The 21,210-nt window shown below is 38.2% G+C and overlaps 1 protein-coding gene across 5 annotated transcripts in view; it reads right to left on the bottom strand.

Moving 5' to 3' along the window:
• Positions 1–54: 54 nt before the first annotated feature.
• TRAK2 (trafficking kinesin protein 2) overlaps positions 55–21,210 on the bottom strand; it is a 34,012-nt gene continuing 12,856 nt past the window's right edge. For 4 of the 5 annotated variants that reach the window (XM_048953175.1, XM_048953174.1, XM_048953176.1 and 1 more), the window contains 14 exons: positions 14,618–14,671; positions 14,015–14,085; positions 13,584–13,700; positions 12,081–12,290; positions 11,451–11,529; positions 9,785–9,915; positions 9,515–9,589; positions 8,538–8,654; positions 7,546–7,625; positions 6,742–6,942; positions 6,310–6,608; positions 5,697–5,972; positions 4,439–4,538; positions 55–3,961 (listed from right to left, as the gene is read on the bottom strand). In XM_048953175.1, coding sequence (XP_048809132.1) covers positions 3,283–3,961; positions 4,439–4,538; positions 5,697–5,972; positions 6,310–6,608; positions 6,742–6,942; positions 7,546–7,625; positions 8,538–8,654; positions 9,515–9,589; positions 9,785–9,915; positions 11,451–11,529; positions 12,081–12,290; positions 13,584–13,700; positions 14,015–14,085; positions 14,618–14,671 — 2,489 coding nt within the window. In that variant the 3' untranslated portion in view covers positions 55–3,282. The remainder of the gene's footprint in view (positions 3,962–4,438; positions 4,539–5,696; positions 5,973–6,309; positions 6,609–6,741; positions 6,943–7,545; positions 7,626–8,537; positions 8,655–9,514; positions 9,590–9,784; positions 9,916–11,450; positions 11,530–12,080; positions 12,291–13,583; positions 13,701–14,014; positions 14,086–14,617; positions 14,672–21,210) is intronic. The other variant, XM_048953178.1, reaches the window with a different exon arrangement.

Below are 21,210 nucleotides of genomic sequence, written 5' to 3'. Positions count from 1 at the left end.
AACATTGCAGAACAGATGATGACATCTGGAAGAAACCACACAAGATGACCAACATACTGAAAAAGGACATGGTATGCATGTTTATTATGAAATTTACATTCCACCATGAAACAACAGTAGGTGCAAAAAGCAGATGGAAAAAAAAAAAAACGTTCCCAGACCGTTCAAACATTGTGTGTAATCCCTTTGTGTAGCAGCCAAAAGAGGCTCAAACCTATTATCCTCATTCCCTCTGTAATGCTCTTTGACAGCAGTAGACTTTTGACTTCATCAGCCCACAGGTATTTTGAGTGTGCAGGTATCTCCAAGTTTATCAAACACGTGAAGCTTGAACCGTATGCCTGTACAACTACAAAGTTATAAACTTGTACTTGATTTAAGCCAACCTGAATAAATGTAGACACCACAAAATTTTCCTTTCCAGTGTCTTGAAATTTCACAAACATGGCACTTGTTTTCTTTGCAGCATCTATTTTTTGTCTCAAATTTGCAAGGTAGCAGAATGTTTTACAAGTGCAATTCTCCATCAATTCACTCAACCAAATCACATCTGTGCAGGACAAAAAGGTCTTGAGAAAGATCTCAGCTACCTAAGTCATCCAAGTTCATTTCCTCTCTTGCAGGAGACAATGGAATCCAAATGAGTTCTTAGAATAATGGCAACTTTAGTATGTTATCAGAAATACATGTGTTTGTCTGCTTGATTTTGGCACCAAGAAGTAAACTTGGAAGATGTAGCAACTTTCCCTGTTGCTGCAAGCTAGGCACACGTATACAAAATGCACAACAGAATTTCAAAAGTACTGTACCACGGCATCAAAAAACTGGATACAAACACAACAGTATTCAAACTCTTTGATCATCTTCCTGCTTGTGTAAGTATCTGATGATCCTACAGAAAGCAACCAACAGACCTCGCAGCATCTATCATATCATTTGAACGGAATCAGTCCCTATTGCTAGGCTACAGAAAATGGAATTGTCCTGAAAAGAAACATGCATTTAATTAATGTGCTATTACATAGCTTTTAATGAAAATGTGGAGGAATTTTGATTTATTTTCCTTTTTCTGCTGATAACACACGCAATGATCTGGAGTTATGTAATGAAGCTAGTTAGAAACACAGTGAAATACCTTTAAAAATTATCTGTCTCTTAGATGAATTCCTACAATAAGCGTACATAAAACAGACAGACTTCTGACATGTCATATACTTCCCTGTTTATATCAAACTAATCGTCTGTCAACTCGTTCCTTAGTCAACTGGAGAGCAAGAATACCTCCCCCCAGCTCTTTCATTCTTACCTTATTTAGCTAGGTAAGGCCCAGTGAACACTTAGGGAAGTACAAACATAAATATTTACAAGAAGGAATTAAATATTTTTCATTTAAAAAACAAATTAACCCGTATATAGCATTTCAAATAAAATTCACCTTTCATAAGATTCTTAGAGAGCAAAAGGCAACTCCAGGAGTTCCTGAATACTTCTGTGCGCTGCTGACAGACAAATTTCTGCTGAGAGTCCCTGTGCAAGTTTGAAGTGGTTAGTCCTTTTCCTTTTACAAAAAAAGACTGCTATATCAGAGTCATCATGAGATCCATAGGGCTGTAAAAGCAGAAAGGCCACATAATAAATCAGTTTAAGAAGCTTTCTTTTCCTGCCCTACTCCAATCAATCCTGCAGCAACAAAGGTGTGGATGTGCCACATGCCAAATGCAAATCAGTGTAATTATGCCAGTGCTTCACACCATACATCCAGAAAGATGCCACCTATGTCCCACATACACTCTAACAGCCAAGGTAAACAAACACTGGCTGTTCTAACTAACTATATGGAAACAAACCTTAAAACCATTCAAATAGGTCAGGTGCACTGAAAAAAAAAAAAATCACAAACAGATTTAAGAACCTGTTTCCATTCTGATCACTGCCCAAGATCTATTCCCCCAAGGAATGTGGGACAAATATTTATTCTTAAGATACATTTTAAATCTATTGTAGATTATTCAGTTATGACTAGAAGCTTGGTCAGGAAGGAATTAAAAAAGCAGGACAGGCAATAATACTTTGCTGAATGTCACTCTGGAACCAGATTTCTCCAGTGGTGTTTTCTTTTGAGACAAAAAGTTTGCCTCAATGTTAATTCAGAACGAAGGTCAGAGCCACTTTTCATCATTCAAACATGATTTCAACACAGGCCAAATTGATCTGCATTCATAAAATGCTACAAAAGAACACTGGCTTTCATCTTCCATTTTCTGAATACAGAATGATAAATTTTGATCTTAATGAAATCTTTCAAACAAAATCCTGCCTAAAATCAGGAATATCTGAACAAAAGGCATGATGTTGCTGCCAAAGTCTCCAATATACAGAATGCCTAGCTGTCAAGATTCAGATTACTTATTTTTCAAGCATTTAGGTAAATGCTCTCTGCTTATGCCAAACGAAAATAAACTCTGAATCAAGCACCTAGTTTTTATTTCCTTTTGCAATATTGAAACATGCCCAAGATTTTTCTTTGTATGTGAAAAAAAAAGATCTCTTAGCTTGAAATTTTTACCCTAATACATACTTTTATTCTTCTTAGTTCTCACTCATTGCACTTTCCACTGTATGCTTCAGAAGCTCTAGAAAGAAATTAACTTCCGTGAGTAACTCACTAGCACAATTGCACTCTTTCAAAAAAACAAATCCTGATTATTTATTTTTGTGCTCAAATGTCAAATTAAAGGTTCTCACTTCTGCTTCTCAACATGGGGAGTTCAAAAGAGCAGTTTCTGAGCTAGAAAATACTAGAATTAAAGTAGTTCCAAGTTTTTGTATTTGCTACAGAGAAGAACTTGGACAAATGGTGCTGGTCAGACTGATTATTATCTTAATATCGTATTTAAATGATAAGCTTGACTGCTAACAAATTATAAATACTATAGCCATATGGTAGAAAAAATAGAACAGCACCTGCAAGACAGTTCTACAAGTACAGTTTAAAAGGTTAAAATACTGAAAACGTCTACAGTGGGACTTTTACTTAAGCTAAGACAGATGCTGGAGAGATCTCAAAAGTAAGCTTTGGTTTCTTGTTTCTTTTCTTATCTTCCACAAAAGCCTTCTTTCCCAGACCCAAGCAATGTTCTTTTCTCCTTGACCCTATCACTTCTCTCTCCACCCCTTTTAACATGCACATGCCTTCTCCAACTCTTCTGTAACACACCTAACCTTTTCTGTACTGGATGCTTATCCCTCTTGAATTATTTACTAAGCCAGTGTCCAGAGCAATCAGTCCTCTTTTAGGATATCCATTTTTGTTGACTGTGTGCAGACTGGGGCTCCTAATGCTCCAATCATGGCTGGAAGACTCTGGTTTCTTCTCAGTCCTGCCATTAAGTTGCTACCTGCATTTAAAAACACAGCCGAGTCTGGCCTCCGCAAGCTAACCTCTGCCCCCTGATTCTTCTTGTGGTCCTGTGTATCAGGGGGCTTGACGACCCTGGCAATACCCAGCCTCTTCAGCCTGTCCACCAGGTTCATCTTCAGCTGGCCTACTTCTGGAGCATTACGGGAGGGCTTTAGGCCATACATTTCCTGCAAGAATGTTTCTGCTGGTCTTGAAGCCAGGAAATTTTCTGAGTGATGCACTCGAGACTCAAATGGTGGAGGGGAAGGACAAGGTGAATGTGAAGGAGAATTTGGCGGAGTAGAAGGAACAGGGACTGTACGAGGGGGCTGTAGCAGAGGCAGTTTATCTAATAGGGGACTATCATAAACCTTGGCAGAGATGCCACGCTCCTGCAAGAGTTGAGCCAGACTGCTGGTACTGCTGAGGGTAGTAGTTGAATCTCCTCTGTTGGTGAGAAATTCTCCAATACTAAGCCTGTAAGACATGGCTGGAGTGCTCACTACATGGTTTCCAAAGCTCTTGCCACTATTTCCAAGTGAAAATGGGGCAGACGTAGAGCTGAAACGAAAGTGAAACAAAGAAGATACCAGATATATGCATTAGACAGCTTGGCTCTGTATTTGCTTTTTAGTATACGAAAGGTTCACGAAAAAGTAAACTTAATATTTTTGACAGTTTCAGCATTCGTGGGTATTGATTGACAAAAGGGTTTTAATGTATGTACCAAAGCATTTATCTTTCATGTATAATTTTTAATGTCTGAACATGGAGAAAGGAAACAAAAATAACTGTTACAACACTAAGCAATAGCTTAGTTTTTTTAAAAAGGACCAAAGGAAAAAAAAAAACCACTCCTATTTTATTCTGGAGAATTTCAAGTTTCCCCTTTGTAATTGCAACCCCTGCAATGAATAACATTTTATGCATTGCCTAAATATCCTGGTATTTTTTTTAAAACCTGTCTATATATCAAAAGCCAGAATGCAACCATTTAATTCTATGCAGCAACTCTTAGGATGTCAGCAGTCACCATACCTGGGAGTAACTTGGGTGACATCGGACGGGTGAAGGATTCTACAGGTAGTGAAAGTAAATGTGGAATTTGTTGAAGACAGACACTTGCCAGGATTCAAGGCTGCAATGTGGAGAATTCACATCCCATGAGGTTAAAAGTAGAGACAAATCATAATTAATGAAAGCAATGTTTGAGATGATGTTGTCACTGCTAATTTTTATCTTTTTTAAAGGATAACAAAGACAGTATTGTCTCAAAGTCAGCTATTTCAGTTGAGAAAAAGATTCTACTACTAGTTTATTTTAAAATCCATTTAACTTTCTTGCTTTATGTATTTCCTCATTTAAGATGAGCTGAAATAATGCTTTTCAAATGTTAGTAACATCAATAACCACAGAAGCTAACTAGCAGTACAAGAAATACGGACATCCAACTTAAATCAAAAAACAAGGCACAAGTTTCTATCTAGCCTTTATAAAATGCTCTGAAGATGAAAAGAATTAGAAGAAACTATACCATGTGTATTAAGTTGCATTTGAACTAGCACTTTGAACTACTGTAGTACAGAATTCTGCAGAAAACTAAGTTATTGGAGATATATTCCTAAACTAAATAAAACCTAACAAATAGTAGAGTCCTGATAAAAAATGTTGGTCTGTAAGCCCACACTGCAATCAGAGAGCTCAGCACATAAACAGTGACAAAGCCCATGTGCCAAGAGAAAGCAGGGATGTTTTTCCCATTCTTTGACATCAGCCTTCCTTAGGGATTTGTATTTTGACAAAAATAAGATCAGTGCTTGCAACACGAATTTTCCCATGAGGGGTTTGATACAAATTTAATGTTAGGATATCCATCCTCACCTTTTAAGGCCCTGTTTTCCACAGAATCTAAGCTTTACACCTTTTACTAACAAAAGTAGCACATTTTTGATAATTAAATGGAAGATACTGGTCATCTTCTATTGTTTTATAAGATAACTGCTTAGCATATAGTTATTCAGATGTAACCTTATCCCAGCTAAGTTTTCCAGCAGTCTTGTACCACCTAATTAAAAAACTGACATAGAAGACAAACATCACCTTCTACAACGCCCTGCACTATATTTTGTAGCATGTAGATGAAATTGACAATGTCTCCCTAACAAATTTACTGCAGACTGGAATGCAGAGGGTGGACAGTTTGTAAACTGCTACAATTATCAAGGCATCAAGTATGCGTTAAAACCTCAGAAATCAGCACACAAAAGGAGGAAAAAAATCAGTAACTGCTTCTTACCAGTGAGTGGTACTGCTACTGAAGTAATAGGTGACAGGAAAATCCCTGACACTGGTTTTGCCACTGCAGACTTATTTTTCTCCGGGAAGGATTGTTGCACTTGAAACGTTATACCTCCTTCCCCTTCTTCATCATCCTCCTCCAAGTCAGAGATGCGGTGCACAGAATCATCGGTCAGAGGGGTAAAACCTTTTGTAACAACACCTGGTCTTGGGTCAAGTATGGTGCCTAGGTTGGGTCGAGCAAGCTGCTGCCAGTGAAACAGGGTCTGAGATCCTGGTGCGACAAAAGAGAATGGTTTCAGAGAGCCAACACCTACTATTACATCAAGCTACAAGAACACTTGATCGCAACAATTTCAGCCATCTGATGCCGTTGCTGAAGCACACAGAGCACTTGGATGGTGACACCAACAGCCAGAAAAATCTGAACATTTAGCGCCATGTAAAAAAGCCAAATACAAAGTGATACTGGTGAGCTAGTTGGCACAAAGCCAACAAGAATGCTTTTTCTCCTTATTAATTATCATCATGTCTGTCTATACACACAATGAGTTAGTTGGCAAATGAATATCAAATCATTTTTGCTTGAAGAAGGAAGATCTTCTGCTTACCTTCGATGGGCTTGACAATTTGCAGTTTTTCTGGTAGAAGGACACGGAGGTTACTGGAGCTGGCAGAGAGATCGGTGAATTCTGAGTTTGTACCCAAGGAAAAACAACTTTCTGTTGGTGTACTATAACCACTAGCCCCTTCTTTCTGCTCATTCAGCAAATGCATCTTGCGCTCCCACTCCTCCTCAAAGAACTGCTTTTCACTCAGATAGTTGTGGTGACGGAGAGAGAGCCTGTGCAGAGCTGTGACTAAGTCACTGTCTCCAGGAGTTCCTGGCTGGCCAGGCTTATGTCTGCCCCTGTGTGAACAAGAAATAATAACAGATATGGAGACCACTAAATTCAATATTTTTCTCTTACATAGCAAGGGTCCAGTGTGGATTCAGTTTTAAGTAAATCAGTTTAGAAAGACAATAATAAACTGTTTCCTACTTCAAATTCTTCTCAGAGCTGCTCCTCTGGATCATCTGTGCATGGCTTTCCATCTGTAAGCCAGACTGAAAAGGCTTTGCTGTCATAACAACACTTGACCTATTAGATCCAGGGATTGGTAATGGAGCAGGAAAAGAAGAAGAGCGGCTACGAGTAACGTTAGCAACCCTGACAGTGTCAAATATTCGTTTCTGTTGACTCCTGCAGAAAAAAAGCAAGGAAACAAATACGGGTTTCGGAAACATTTCTAAAAGGATAATAAAGCTTTGTGCAACAAATTTGCTACAGAAGAACAGAATTACCTAAAATGTTCCTCTACTAATATCAGAATTACTGCTTACTTTGACCTGGAAGAACAAAACATTCTACTGATAACTATCTGAGAAATTTTAGAAGCTTATATTTAACTCTTGCTCAGAAACGTGGTCTTCAGAAATAAACCTTCAGAGCTTTAGAAATTGTTATCAATGTTTAAGCTCTAATATCACTTGCCAGATAATTTTTCTGTAAGTAGTCAAAATGACAAAACTAGTGCTGCTTGTCAGAGGATCTGAATAAAAATATTTCAGAAATCAAAGAATGAGATAACATTCTTCTAGCAAATTTCCAGCTTCTTCATGGAAACAATTAAGAATAACAGATTTCAAAGTCGAAAAGTCTACCAGCTAATTATTTTTTTTAAAGCTATATAGAAAACTTACTGTAGAATGAAAGTTCACACTTATAGACTTCCAGATAGCTCACCTTACCTAATATAAGCATATGGAAAAGTACTGAAACGTCACAAAATATCTGAAAACATACTTTTGCTTGGATAGGAGAGATTCATCAACCTGACTCAATTCCTTCCGCATTGTCCCTTCAATTTCTGCTGCAAGGGAATCCTAAGGAAAAAAAGAGAACCAGAAGAGTTGACAAATTAAATACAATAATTTTAGCAGAAAACATCTCTCAAAATACTTGAAAATTTTCAATTTTTTTCCTCATAGATATGTTTCACACAGAGTATAATGCGTAGACCTTCCAGTCTCTGAAGGTGGAGAGAAGTAAGTTTTACACCATAGTAACATCTACATAAAACTGTTCAGCTTTCATTAGCAAAATGTACTTTCTTGGTACTCTTGGCTTCTTAAATTAAACAACACTTGGTAAGAGCACTTCTTACAAGGTCCAAACACATACAAGGGTTTCTGTATAAGCAGAATGAAAAACCAAAACTTGACAAAATCCCAGCACGGCCCAGAAATTTGTGATACACTATTCAGAATATTCCTGATACTAAGAAGAAAATAAAAGCTTTTAACATTTTTTTTCCATTGATTTACTTATCTTCAATTAGTCTAACACATTTCTGATTATGCTTAAAGTTCAATTTCACAAGATAAGGAGATAAGGACATAAAAGCACATCATAAGATACTTAAAGGAAAAAAACGCTGTTTGAACTCTCAAAAAAAATGGTTTCTTAAGTATTGTCAATTATAAAATTTAACAATATATTTGCACAACCAAGCTAACAACTGAACATATCAATTTCTGTACTTAAAATAAAAGTCACATAAAAAGGAAAAGCCATCCTAATATCATAAAATGGCAAGTGAATGATTCATTTACTAAATATGAAAGGTGTACACTCAGAAGTGTACACCTTAAAAAAATGAAAAACTCAGCTTCTTTGCCTATAACAAAATGGTTCCCTCTGCACTGCAGGTAACAGCTATTTACTCCAGGCCATTTGTGCCAGTAGGTATACACCATAGCAGCAGTATTTGTTACCACAGGAAATGTTCCACATGCCTGAGGATGGCAGAGACAAGCAACAGAGCTGGCTCTGCTGCGCAGCAACTTTACTTCTTCTTGAGATTCATGCAGCATCCCCAAACACTCTGCATTCCGATCTTGCAACTCATGTAACTGAAAGAGAAAAGATGACATGATACCATTAAGTTCCAACAGAAGCAAAACAAAAAGACGCAGTGAAACTGAGTAACTTGTACAGATGGGATGGATTCAGTACCATGTTTCCACTATTACACAGCACATGCTAACATCTAACATTGAAAGCAATAATAGACACAAGAAAGACATGGAGCTCTACGAGTGGGTCCAGTCAAGGGCCGTGAAGATGACCAGAGGGCTGGAGCACCTCTACAGGGGAAGCACGTAAGGCCAGGCTGGATGATGGGCTGTGAGCAATCTGGTATAGTGGAGGCATCCCTGCCTATAGCAGGGGGGTTGGAACCAGATGATCTAAAAAGTCCCTTCCAACCAAAATCATTCAATGATTCTATGACTACGTTCAGCATAACACTCACACTAATTTCAGTGGTGAGGGACAAAGTCCAAATTAAGACTCAAAGGAGTACAGAATTAAAACCGAAAGTACATAAAAACACCTGCAAATACCATAATTACAAATGCAAAAGAAGGAAGAGAATTTCCTTAAGCTACAGCGAGCTACAGCACTGTTGATGTAATCAGTAATATTCATATTAATGCATTCTTTTTCATAACAACTAAGAAAAATAAGTAAGATCTATCTACTTGGAACATCCTCTTTGCCTTTCAGACTCTTATGAATCACGAAAGTATGGTCCAAAGCAATTATTCTTTTCCTCCTATCATTTGGCTCCTACCATAATAAAAAAATGAATAAATAAATAAGTTTAAAATGAATAAATAATAATTAAAAAGAAGAAAGCTGTTCTTGTCATTTAGTTTTATTTCTCTTGTATTCTGTTATACACACAAACGTGCACATGCACCATAAGTACCTCCGCTGTCAGTTGTCTCTGAGCATCTTTGGAAGCTTGTAAGTGAAGTTTCAGCTCTTCCTTCTCAATCACATGCTGAAAGCACAAAAAGGTGTCTATTATTTTCTTAGCTGATTTCCTTGAGAGAGTTGATTCTCTGCCATACTTTCCTGAAACAGTCACAGTGATGTAACCCCCACCTTGCAAGTCTATTTTCACCCACTGCAAGTACACACATCTCCTTGTGTGCACATACACACATGCATGCACACTTCATCAGCAGTCCCTTACTTCTTTGAGTTTGTGCTGAAGATCAACAATCTGAAACAAAAGGGATGAAATCTCTTCTTGGTAGCGGACCAGTTCCTCACTCTTCTCTGACAACTCCTCTGTTATTCTGGAAATTTGAGCATTTGTTTGCCCTACAAATATAAAAGCAACTCAATCAAGGGCTTTGGAATTAAAAGAAAAAGTTAACTTCAAATGTAGGTGTAACGTGCTGAAAATTGAGTACGCAGAAACTGATATGCATAGCAAAGATAGGATCAATGACCATAACATAATCAAGACAAGCCACTACAAATTATTTCAAGTGACACACGGATCCATAGTCAACACTAGATTTACTGGAATACGCTGAGGAAAGCAGGCTCCAAGTCTACCATTTTCTGTATACAAAGATTTTTTCACACTTTCTCAATACAGCATACACCTCTTAATCTATCTTTTGATTCTATAACTGTCTGTTCCCCAAGGACCCACTGCACACAATTTCCAGTGGTTATTCTTATTTTCTTTCAACGTTTCCTGAAGAAAAGTGACAAAGCACCTCAAAAGGCTGAAGTATTTTATTCAGATAGCTTCTTGCTATGCTTTCAGGGCATGTGTACAAAGTCATAATACAGTATGATCTACCTTGCATAAAAGGTCAGACTACAGATTAAGAAGATAACCTTAGAGCAAGAAAAATCTTATTTCTTAAAAAATAAAAAAATAAAAAAAAAATCATCAGTGTTAATGGAATTTGAGTTTAAAAAAATGATTCTCTAGAAGTGCTAAATACTTATCTTTTAAAGCAGTACAAATTATCTTTAATTGATAGTGATTATTGTATCTCACAGGTTTGCTACAGGATAAAATCCTGTCTGAGGGCCTACAGGCATTTGATGTCAATAGTTAGGATCACTTTCCTGAAGACACAAATTTTAAAGCTGCGCAGTAGGCACTCTGTGGAAGAAGATTCTGAGAGCCTAAACTGGCTAGTAAGTCTGTATACTCTATGAAGTTAGACAAAACAGAACTCATGAACATTCTCACTGAAGGAAAAATAGAGAGGTTTTAAGAAATTAACATTTATTTGCAATGGATATAAGTTTCTACAGACAAAATAGTAAATTAACAACTACCTAGGTATCAGTTCATACTGTTGCATGGTTATCTTAAAAAAGAAGAAACAGCCAGTCTTCTTCATGGCGGTTGCGTACAAAAACAAAAAAGCAAACTTAAAATATGGTTATTATGCACAAAAGAATCAGGCCATATAAAATGACTACTGATTAAAATATATATATATATACACACACACAATCATAAAAAAAAACCCTAAGTAACAGAACAGCTGCCACTCCCTGCAAGTAAGTAGTCCTCAAAGCAAATTTAAACAACTGTTCCAGATACATCAAAACACTTGCCAATTCAAATTCATCTATTTTCCAGTGTTTGTAGTCTTCAGTTTAGGTTTATAAACACAAGGTTTTGTGCTGAAGTTGAATACCACAATGAAACTTCACGGAATACAGAACAAAAGACGTTTGCACTCGGTAAAAGAGCAAAACTCAAAAAAATTGGCAGAAATTACTGAAGCTCATTTTTTAATTCAAGGATGAACAAGAGAAAATTTAGGCAGCAGGTGTTCAAGTACTGTTTTGCTATTGTAAGATACAACTTGGATACTCACGGAGCTCTCTGACACAGTCATTAACTAACTGCTGTTCCTTCTCTTCATACGTAATGGTTTCTGTCTTCAGATGACAGGCCTTAAAAAAAAAAAAAATTAGTCTTCCCATTTCAGTTTATGTATATATATATGTATACATATATATATATATATATATATATATATGTATATGTTAATGCTACAAATTTTATTTTGGACATTGCTGCAAGTGAAGAATCTCCCCTCTCTTTGTCTTCATAAGGATTTGTTTATTCAATCCCTAATGCCAAACTAAGATGTCATCTCAACACATAGAAATTTCCAAAATACTGCTATTAATTGCAGTTAGATTTACACCAGAACATGTCACAAACACTCAAGGGTCTGATACATCTACATTCTTCAGGTGTATGCTCACATGGATTCACATACAACATAAAGGCACTGTGATAGGAGTAGAGGCTTTGAACATAATAGTAGTGAAGGAAAGAGAAGGATGTGGAGAGTGGAGGAAATGTGGTTGGATATGACGTGTATGCAATGAAACAAAACACCTGTATGTTTAAAGAGAAACCCAGATGCTAGATGTTTAAACAGTTCTAATTTATCTCATATCCAGCATCCATAGCACATACTATAACTCAGCTATACCTTCGATCGGAGAGCAAGGTTCTCTTCCTCCAACTCCCTGAGTTTATCTTGCAGGATATCCAGCTGCAAGAGACCTTGTGATACACTGAAAGACTCATTGAAACGAAGCGGTGTGGAACAGCTAGAATCTGTTTCGCTTTCCTCAGAAGCAATTGAAACAATACGAAGCAGGTCATCCTTCTTTGACAGTTCATGCTGGAGCTGGTTAACCTAGCACAAAAGAAGATTACCAGCTTGTGAACTACTGTTTAGCTAAACGGTATTACATTATATTATTTATGCAGCCTCTCAATTCTTGGGATATCACTGCTCTACTCTAACATGAGATTAAAAACTGCTCACTGGTCACGATCAATTTGTATATACTTGCACAGAAGATCCAGGCCCTGTGTATCCTATACAAAGTTCACAAAATCATAGTTTTAGCACTGTAAAGGAAACTGAAAATTTAAGGTAATATAGGAATGGACAACACAGCTTACTATTGTTTTTCTTCTTTTTTTTAAGAACAATTTACTTTAAAATAATTTTCCAGCTGCCTTGTTATATCTTATATTTTAACAAGCTAGTATCTTTTTGTTTATGACTTTTTCTGCACTGTAACTTCCTGGAGAAAAGAACCAGTAGATATGTGTGTGTGCACAGAATGGTCCCCACCAGTCTATATAATAAACGAACTGTAGGACAAAGGAAAAAAGAGATGAGACAAATCTCAAGTTAAGACAGATTCAATTTTGCTTATTGATATTTTTATGTGAATAAATAAGCTATGCTGGCCTACAGTTGACTGTACGTAAACACCAGCATAGTGTTTAACACAAGCAGCTGAAACTATTTCACTATTACTCAGCCTACACGTATTGTCCCGAAAGATAAAAAATACAAAAAAAAACTTGGGACACTTTCTAGGTTGACAACTATATATACATATTTTTTAAGCAAGAATAATCAAGAAAAGATTAAATAAAGAATAAGGAAAAAAGGGAATGAAGATATGGAACAAAACTCCCTTTGCATGTTTTTTTTGTTTGTTTGTTTTATATTTAAATGGAAGCACTCCATTAAGTCAACTCATTTTCTGACTGTTTCTTCTCAGAAGTTGCTACGTAAAAGGTCACAACAGATGTCAACTACATAGTCTATTTTTATTTATATTATTATATTCTTAGTTTAAAACCAAAATATCAGACTGATGTCAAAACAAACACTTTAAAAGCACAATTTTGCTCTAAGTATATCACAAATAGCACCTAACGTTCCTAACCTAACGTTCCTGCACCTAACAATTTCTCAGTAACCACCATGTGCAGACTTTATAGTTGACCCTTAGCCCAAGAAAGCTGACTGAACTATGACAATGAGGACGATGATATCGAAGTACACTACATAGTTTGAAAGTAGCAATTGTGTGTGTTCACAATGGAATAACATATTTCTATGAATCCCATTTCCATCATCATATAAAGAAGAAAAAAAGGAAACAAAAGAAAAAGAATCACTCACTTGATCTAGAGTTTGTCCTAACTGTTCTTCTAGTGCTTCATTCTGTTCCGTCAACAGATGGTTTCGCTTAAGCAGGGCTTGTCCAATTCGTGCTGCCAGTTCCAGGTCCCGATCTTTCTGCACATGAAAAGCAAATGAATGTCTACTTTCGATCAGATAAAGTGTAAATTCATAGTAATTTTGATTTTCTTAGTTACTGTTTAATGCATCACCGCTTTGAGAGCTCCACTGTCAAATGCACTGGTTCTTCAACATTGTCAAAAAAAAAGGTTCCTGCGATGATGCAACTGACTAGACAGCTTCTCAGGACCCATGTGTTTGATAAGCAGCTCATGAAGACAACTGAATCAGGCAGGATTCCAGTAGCTGAATAACCTCTTCAAATACATGTCCTCAAATGCATTAACACAGCATTACAGAGGTGAACATACCTCAGCTAGCAGATGTCTGACCATATCAGCATCACTGTAGGTTTTCTGCTCCATATTATCTGTACCTAGAACTGACAAGAGAAAAAACCACACTTACTGAAGTACCTTAATTTATAAGAGGACTGCTGGGAAGGCAGAGAACTAAAACACAGCAGAAATACAGCAATCAGTTGAGAAAACTAGCAGTGACTTATGAAAATGCATTTTAACTTCAGAAATTTGAAACAATGCTTATTTGAGAGACTGATCTCAATGAGGTATTGAGTATTTGCAGCTCTCAGCAATATTAGCGAGAAACTGAGGTGTTTACATATCCTGTAAAATTAGAAAATGGTGAAGAATCTTTAGATCAACTTCTTCAATATAGCTAAGCTATTAAATCATCCACCAGGCTGGGGACAAAGGGAGAGTAACGCGATCCAAATATAGCTGAAAACACTTGAAGACTTCATCCACAACAAGCAGGACTTGAAAATGGGATGTAAGGGCATGAAGAACATACGACAATTCTGAACAAAACTCAGTGCTAAAACATAAATCCCTATCCTGTTCTAGTTCTTGTCCTGAGAAACAAAAGACACTAGTAAGAAAACTCTTAATTACCTTGTGAAAATTTGCAAGATCCAGACAAGGAGGAGGGAGGAAGTTCAATAAGAGCTATAGTAACAGAAAATGAAAGACAGAAGAAAGAAAAAGAAGATGAAAAAGAGTTAAAATTTAAGGCAACAGTCTACTAGGTCTGGCTGGGACGGAGTTGACTTTCCCCACAGCAGACCATACACTGCTGCGCTTTGCACTTGTAGCTAGAACAGCACTGATAACACACCAATATTTTATCCATTGCTAAGTGGTGGTGGCACAGCATCAAGACTTTCTTCCCACCCTGAAAAAAAGCCCAGTAGGCAGAGAGGTGGAAAAGAGGTGGGGAAGGGACACCACCAGGGCAGCTGTACTGAACTATCCAAAGGGATATTCTGTACTGTAAAAAAAGCCGAGGAAATGGAAGGAGAAGGGGGACTTTTGTTATGAAAGTGTTTTCCTGAGCAATCACTACACGTACTGAAACCCTGCTTTCCAAGACATGGCTGAACATTGTTTGCTGATGGGAAGCAGATAACAATTATTTTTACCCTATGTTTCTTCAGCCTGCTGGGTTTGTTTTTTTCCCCTTTAATTACAGTGTCCTTATCTCAACCCAAGTCTCTTTTCTTCCATTGTATTTTTCCTCCATCCTTTTGGCGAGGGGGAGTGAGAGAGTGGTGTGGTGCGGTATAGAAAGCAACCACTGCAAATTGAATAGTTACTTGCATATATCCTCCACCACAAAAAAAAAGTAGAGAAGTGTAAAGCATATCTTTTTTTATTCCTAAAACTTCTGTGGAAATTTTAAGGAACCACTTAAATATGATTCTCTTCAAAATGAGGATATCTTACAGGTGAAGGATGTTTACGCCTCTTAAAGTTCAACAGAAATTTGCTATTTTCACTTGGAATAGTGATCAAGAAAGCAAAACAAATGCAGCAATATAAAATGAATAAATACAGAAGTAACTGCTTCAGCCAAAGGTGTAAATTAACATCTTTTGAAACTAATTCCATCACCACTGCATCGTGAAATAAGATTATTATGGTCCACTCCTATTTCTGATAATTTTATGCCTTGTTTAAACCTGATCCGTACTCCAAGTATGTTGTGGTGCTGGTTCAGAGTGTTTTTGTCTTAGTTCTTATTGAGGGCTGCTGATGCAGTTATGAGACAATGCAGCTACACTGAAGTGCACAGTAATTTTATTAATGTATTTTATGTAAGCTATATATATATCCTTTACAAAGGTAATGCCTACAATTAACCTCACAAAACATATCACTAAGTCTGTGCTTCAGAAAAAAATAAGTTGCATTTTAGCATATGAAGAAACTTAGTCTTTTAAGAGGAAAACGGAAAGAGCAATATAGAAGAATAAGATTTACTGAACTGTTTCTGTAATAGCTTAACAGGGAAGAGAATGAAACTAACAAGTCAAATACTTTTTATTAAGTAGATTAGTGAGCATAAAAAACCAACAAACGCCATCCAAATATTAACAAGCTTTGAACTTCAAGCAGTGATATTTACTAATCCTCTTTTAAGGTGGGGTGAAAATAGAAAACTAACTCCTCAAAATGTGAAGTACTTACCTGTGGCAAGACATGCATTTTGTAGGAAAGTTTTACTGTGTCATTTCCACAGTTTGCCAAGAAAGCACTTACCTTGCTTATTAATATTTTGAAAATTCAACTGCACACAAAAATAACTATTAGCCCTTATAGGTAGGATATTACAGCCAGCTCTCCTGTGGTTAAGTGTTCCACCAGACGACTTCAGATGGAAGTTTCTACCCATTGCTAAATCAACTCAATGAAGATCTATGCTAAGTACATGCAGAGTTACTCAGAGACATACGTTCCTAAAAACAAAGATACCTATCTCCTCTGGCAAATGACATCTCAGAACTAACAGCTTTGAAACTCATCTCCACACAACCTTTGTTAATTTCCTTCAGTACAGAATCAAAGTTACGCATAAGTTTGTTACACCACTTTCTTATGAGCACACATATCTGTTCACTCACCTTGCCATGTGAAGGCTGCAAACAACTCTTCACTTTGGTTAATATTCTTGTTATGCAGTGCCATATTCACATACACAAAGTAGTTCTAAGGACAGATATTTTCTAATTCTAGGTTTCTTATGCTACCACAGATGAAGCAAAAGTATTCTTCTGTCTCAAAGAAAGCATTCCTCCACTTCACTGGAAACTAGTTAAGTGGCAGTCAGCCAGTCACTGGATCAACCTTCTAATAGGCAGCAGCAGCCATAAAAGGAGGAGGAGTTCAAGTGAAGTAAGCAGTGCACTGCTATTTTTTTCCTTAGATATCAACTACAAATTGAAGCAAATCATATCTTCACCATTCTTTTTAGGAAAAAGCTTCCACAATGTTTTCATACACGTATAGAGAGAGGGAGACAGATACCGATAAAAATCCCTAGTTATGCTTCAAGAATATAATCACCATACTTACTCCCAATTTCAGTCAATTATAAGAAAGATGCAAACTTCAGCTAAGAAGTGATTCGGATGTGATTGTAACTAGATCCTGATTTGCGTTTCTGTATGTCTGCCTGGGACCACCTCAGCATCTTCCTGTAAGTTATTAGGCTCAAAAAATCTCATATGATGACTCCTCTTTGGACAGTTTCTCAGACAAACATAAAATAAACTGTACTTATCTTGAATATTATGATTTGGCAGTTACAACAGTGTACTTAAATCATCACGATGATGATGAATGGCTTGGGTCCAGCTCCAACACCCTGCCATGGGCAGGGTTGCCAGCAATTAGTTCAAGCTGTCCAGAGCCCAACCTGTCCTTGAACCTCCAGGGATGGAGCATCCACAGAGTCTCTTTGCAGCCTGCTCCAGCACTTCACTCTCTAAGTAAAGAATTTCCCCCTAAAATCTAACCTAAATCTGCACTCTTTTAGTTGAAAACCATTACCCCTTATTCTATCACTACCTAGCCAATTAAATGATAGATTTAACATACAGAATTAACTCTAACTACAAATGTTTTAAATTAATGTGATGCATTTCACATCCAGATTGGGTAACCACACTTGAATCTTACATACAGAAGTGTCTACATAATCCTAAAATGCAAAATTCTAAGATGGACTCATTCAGAAGATTCAGTTTTAGACAGAAATTTACAGTCATAGTTACTGAACACTTGTGAGAATGCCAGGAAAACTATGGCAGCAATTCCAAAGAATTCTCACAAGCAGCTCACTATTTTCACAGAACACATTTTTATAGCTAAAAAGAACTTTTTGCTGGGTGAAGGAGGAAAACAACAGTTTTGTAATACCTTGACTGCCAAATAATATATGACTTAAAACCCCTGCCTCTCACTGATTGGAAATGCAGGTTCACGTTCACTGAAGAACCTTCTCTTGGAGCTCTGTGCTTTACCACACTGGAAATGCATGCATTGACCAGAGACACATTTGATGTCAAGTTGCTACCAGCACTGACAGACTTTGATTCCACCTCTTTATAAAAAAAAACTTTGAGGATAGTACACACCCCACTGACTACACACAATCAATTCAAACAAACTATGAAAGCGTTCATTCAACTCAAAATTCATTTGTTTTTCCAGTTCTGTTATCAGAAACAGGCTGAGCAATAATCATTAAGGCTTTGAATATACTTTCCACAGTTTAAAAAAATTCCAAGAATGAAAGTTCAACTGATAACAAGATTGCTTTAAATTATGGAATACTGTATTTGCAGAAGGCAATATGTTACTTTTATTTAATCATTTGCTATACGCCCTGGGTGGAGGCTGAAAGCACAAACAACAAAAAATCCCTGTTCAGAGGTGGCAAGTATGTGGAAGAGGTAATCATTACAGAGAAACAGTAATCCAAATACCAAGTTCATTCCCCCAGGTGTTCAGTTTTGGGCACCTCAGTACAAAGGGGACACTGAGGTACTGGAGCAGGTCCAAAGAAAGGCAACAAAGCTTGTGAAGGGCTTGAAGAATGCACCCTACAAGGAGAGACTGAAGGAACTGGTGCTATTTAATCTGGGGAAGAGGAGCCTGAGGGGAGACTTTATTGCTCTCTTCCAGTATCTGAAAGGTGCTTACAGCGAAAGCGGCGTTGGTCTCTTCTCACTGGTGACAGGATGAGAGGAAATGGACTCAAGTTGTGCCAGGGTGGGTTTAGGTTGGATATCGGGAAAAGCTTTAAAAGAAAAGGTTGTTAAGCACTGGAATAGGCTCCCCAGGGAGTCACCAGCCCTGCATGTGTTTACAAACTGTTTGGATGTGGTGCTCAGGGACATGATTTAGTGGAAGGTTGTTAGAGTTAGGGTAGTATGGTTAGGTCGTGGTTGGACTCAATGATCTTAAGGTCTTCTCCCACCTGAGTGATTCTGTGATTCTGTGGAAGAAAGAGGACTTAGCCATTTGCAGAATCATAGAATCCTTAGAGTTGGAAGAGATTGGCCATCTAGTCCAACTCCCCTACAGTAAACATGGACATACACAGCTAGGTCAGGTCACCGAGGGCCTGATCCAGCCTCGCCTTGAAAGTCTCCATGGACGGGGCATCAAACACATCTCTGGCCAACCTATTCCAGTGCTTTACCACCCTCACTGTAGAAAACTTCTTCCTTGTGTTCAACCTAAACCTACCCTCTTTGAGCTTGAAGCAGTTTCCCCTTGTTCAAAGAGGGTAGATTTACCTAAAAGCTCTTACGGTGTTTTCCTCTTTTTACATGAAAAACACTTGAAATTATGACATGTAAGCATTTAGGTTTTTTTTTTTTCTTCAACCTTTCTATACCATTTGATTTTTAACATATTAATGGTTTCTCCACATGATCTGATGCTATCCATTGTTTTCTTCATGATCTGCTAGCTTTAAGGACTGCTGTAATGTTGACTGGGTGACTAGTCTGATAGATGAGGGAAGGGCTGTTGATGTAGTCTTCCTAGACTTCAGCAAAGCCTTTGACACAGTCCCTCACAGGCTTCTGCTGGGGAAACTGGCTGCCCGTGGTCTGAACAGATATACACTTCTTTGGGTAAGGAACTGGCTAGAGGGCCATGCCCAGCGGGTCGTGGTGAATGGAGTGAAGTCCAGCTGGCGACCCATTTCAAGTGGTGTCCCCCAGGGGTCGGTACTGGGGCCGACCTTGTTTAATATCTTTATTGATGACCTGGATGAGGGGATTGAGTGTACCCTCAGCAAGTTTGCAGATGATACCAAGCTGGGAGGTGGTGTTGATCTGCCTGAGGGTAGGGAGGCCCTTCAGAGGGATTTAGACAGGCTGAACCGCTGGGCTGAGGTGAATGGGATGGGTTCAACAAGGCCAAGTGTCGGGTCCTCCATTTTGGCCATAACAACCCCATGCAGCGTTACAGGCTTGGGGATGAGTGGCTGGATGAGTGTGAAGAAGAGAAGGACCTGGGGGTGTTGGTTGATGCTCGGCTGAACATGAGCTGACAGTGTGCTCAGGTGGCCAAGAAGGCCAACGGCATACTGGCCTGCATCAGAAATAGTGTGGCCAGCAGAAGCAGGGAGGTGATCATCCCCCTGTACTCAGCACTGGTAAGGCCGCACCTCGAGTATTGTGTTCAGTTTTGGGCCCCTCACTACAGGAAAGATGTTGAGATCCTGGAGCGTGTTCAGAGAAGGGCAACAAAACTGGTGAGGGGTCTGGAGCACAAACCTTATGAGGAGCGGCTGAGGGAGCTGGGATTGTTTAGTCTGGAGAAGAGGAGGCTCAGGGGAAACCTCATTGCACTGTACAACCTCCTGAAGGGAGGTTGTGGTGAAGAGGGATTTGGCCTCTTCTCCCAGGCAATGAGCAGGACACGGGGCAATGGCCGCAAGTTACATCAGAGGAGGTTCAGGTTGGACATAAGGAAGAACTTCTCTCAGAGAGTGGTCAGGCACTGGAATGGCTGCCCACGGAGGTGGTGGAGTCACCGTCCCTGGCAGTGTTCAAGACGCGTCTGGATGACGTGCTGCGCGATATGGTTTAGTCCTAGTGGTGGCAATGGTGATGAGGAGACGGTTGGACTGGATGATCTTATAGGTCGTTTCCAACCTTGTGATTCTTGTGTGATTCTTGTGTGTGTGTGAATCACAATTGACTGGTAGCAAAAAATAGTTATTATTTTCAGAACCAGAAGGCAGTGATCAACATTGATCTAATATTCACCTACCTGGCTTTCACACAATTTATATCCGCAGAAGAAACATCTAACAGCATCTTACAAGCAACAGTGACACAATGCATCAGGGCAAACATCATTAAAAAAAAATAAAAATCATAGCATCATTAATGCTTCTGAAAACAGAATTGCTGCATATGCCATACTGCTCACCTCTCATATAATCTAGCACAATTTTTCCCCCCTCTTCTTCCCCCTTCATTATGTTTCTGACCTTGTTTCTAAATGAAACCTAATGATCAGGCAGATATGTGACATGCCAGCTCAGCTCTAAGGATGGCAGTCACACTAAAAGCACTTCCTCTCAACTCAGCTTTTTGTTTCACTTGTGCTAAAACGTTCAAATTTGAACATTACACTTTTAACATTAATCAGTTTACATTTTTCTCTTAAATAAATGTAAG

Source organism: Lagopus muta, chromosome 8, assembly GCF_023343835.1.
Source record: "Lagopus muta isolate bLagMut1 chromosome 8, bLagMut1 primary, whole genome shotgun sequence".
In the NCBI taxonomy this organism is placed as follows: Eukaryota; Metazoa; Chordata; class Aves; order Galliformes; family Phasianidae; genus Lagopus; species Lagopus muta.
Note: the sequence above shows the minus strand (reverse complement) of the source record. Positions and strands in the feature narration are given on the sequence as shown.